The sequence below is a fragment of the Berghia stephanieae genome, chromosome 1, assembly GCF_034508935.2.
Source record: "Berghia stephanieae isolate SIO BIC M18660-M18661 chromosome 1, UCSD_Bste_1.3, whole genome shotgun sequence".
In the NCBI taxonomy this organism is placed as follows: Eukaryota; Metazoa; Mollusca; class Gastropoda; order Nudibranchia; family Aeolidiidae; genus Berghia; species Berghia stephanieae.
Window position 1 is genome coordinate 75776924 of NC_088360.1, and position 2522 is coordinate 75779445.

Below are 2522 nucleotides of genomic sequence, written 5' to 3' on the forward strand. Positions count from 1 at the left end.
GCCAGGTACTTATTTACACCTGAGCGCGGAGAGAGAATATGAGTGAAGAAGCTTTTCCGAGGTTCAACTTTGCGCGACTTTGATGGAAACTAGACACAGGGGCACAATTATCCCTGGGTGAGTGACACAAGACAAGACCAAAAAGTCTCACAAAGATGCTTTACAATACTCGGCCATATTAATATCATTATATTGCCGTCTTTGAAAGCAAACAAACAAAGAAACCAAACACGTTTTTAAAATTTTGGCAAGAAAAATCGTTCGTCAAATATCAATTTTTTTTCTATATTTGAAGGACGATTTTTCTGGCCAAAGTCATAAAAACCTGTCTTTTAAGAGTACAACAGTATAGTAAAGTCTACCTTATGGCAAAAACAAAAACAAAAAACACACCAAAAAAAAAAAAACGCACAAAAAATAAAAGACAAAAACAAAAAACAAAACATAACAAAACAGAAAACAAGACACAACAAAACAAACACATACAAAAGAACACCCCCTTCCCGCCAAAAAAATAAATAAAATAAATAAATAAAATAAATTTAAAATATATATATATATATATATATATATATATATATATATATATTATATATACATACTTATAATATATGTATATATATATATATATATATATATATATATATATATATATATATATATATATATATATGTATGTATGTATATAAACAACAACAACAACAACAAAAAAGCAAAAAAAAAAAAAAAAAAACAACAAAAAAACAACAACAACAACAAAAATCCAAGAATAACAAAACAAAACAATTACTTTAATTGAAAGTTTGACGATTTTTGATTAGTTGGGGCTTATTTTAATCGACCGATATTTGAAGTTAAACTTTAAAAAACATCAAAATAGTTTGTGCCATTTCATCCATAAACCAAAGTTACAAAAATATTCTCCACTAGTTAGCGCGGAAGTCCTCATCAGCAGGCATCAACAGCGAAAAGAAAGAAAATTAATAAGCACAAAAAGCATTTCCATGTTTCACCTCAAATTTTAGAGCTTCACAATAGAATAATTCCCTGAGCTACTCATTCATACCTGAGATGAGTGGGGTAATTTTTGTAAATTCCCTTGTCCAACGGTAAAAGCTTAAAATAAAAAAAGAAACATTGTATCACTCAGCCATCAAGAACACACCGATGCTCAACCAGACTGTCCCAATAGGGCGAAAGAAGTTGTGACGTCACACCTTCTATTCTACCGTTTCCAAACTCATTGGAAGTGTGTATATACCAGTCCTAATAATGAATATATTACATATTAAATCATAAGGTGGCAGAACTATTTTAGTAGCATGATTACGGGACGTAGAAGAGCGAGGGTGGATGATCTTTATTGACGACCAACATCAATATATATTCGATTAGAAAATAATTTGATGCCATCTCTCTGAAACCAGAAGATTCATTACATAAGGTATGTATCCAGTCCTCTCGAAAAGTTGTTTTACACTTCCAATGAGATTGGTACTAGTTTTTTTTTACATCACACTTTTGTTCCATAGGGGTAAGCACCTTCCAATGCTATAAATCTGTAACAAGGCATGACCTACTACCCTCATTGTCATCACTCGAGGGGTTCAGAATATTGACCCTTGTAGTCAAGCCTTTAGAGAAAGACGTAGAATCATAAGATGGTTGCACAGATGATACATTCTTCCCAGCGGTCAATTTTAGCTTTTCATCACAGGCTATTTTATTACTACTAATATCGTCTCCAGTTTCTTTATCAGAACAAGAAGGGAGATTAACAGTTGAAGAGCAGTTTGCAACGTTACTGCCTCTACTATTAGAAAGGCAACTCCTGGAAAATCGTGACAGATCCCTTGGAGAATTCTGAAGACTTTTCGTCCTCAAAGGCGGGGTAAATGTCTCTGCCAAATGTATTCTTGTGAGTAAGCTAGAACTACTATCATAGCTGCTTCCGTCTCCGGAACCTTTATCTAGAGAAGACATTCTGATTAAATTCCTTTCCCTTCCTAGATCGGGACTGTCCATGGGATGTCTCATCATTGTTTTCCTGCTTGCTAAGAATCCTTTGCCAGCGATTTTTGGTGACCTATTCTTGGGGGATGAAAGACTCCTTAACGGTGGCGTTTCAAAAGCAGTTGCGAGTACCGTACTATCTGCAGGAGTTGCACTTCGATTTTCTTTGGAATTGGATGGCTCTAAGAAAATAGTTTCATTGTCAGATACATTCACTTTGGCTGAACGGTTGCTCTGGATTGCAGGCACTGTCACATTCACTTTTATTCCATCTGAATCATCACAATTATCACTGGCTGACGGTTGCTTCAGTTGATGCAAATGTTTCGAATTCCGGCCCTTACTAGTGTCTCTCATTCTTCCATTGTCTTTAAAATCACAACCGTTTGTCGGACCACACCGGTTTGCTGTCTCAGAAAACAAAACAGATTTTTGAGATTTGGATTCAATCCATGTGTCATGTGGATCAGTTCCTTGACTCGATTTCTGACATTTATCTTCATTCTTCA

The 2522-nt window shown here is 34.7% G+C and overlaps 1 protein-coding gene across 2 annotated transcripts in view; it reads right to left on the reverse strand.

The window, feature by feature from the left end:
• Nucleotides 1–810: 810 nt before the first annotated feature.
• Nucleotides 811–2522, reverse strand: part of LOC144957269 (uncharacterized) — a 59650-nt gene continuing 57938 nt past the window's right edge. For both annotated transcript variants that reach the window (XM_078888365.1, XM_078888373.1), the window contains exon 5: nt 811–2522. This exon is cut by the window's right edge and continues 266 nt beyond it. In XM_078888365.1, coding sequence (XP_078744491.1) covers nt 1552–2522 — 971 coding nt within the window. In that variant the 3' untranslated portion in view covers nt 811–1551.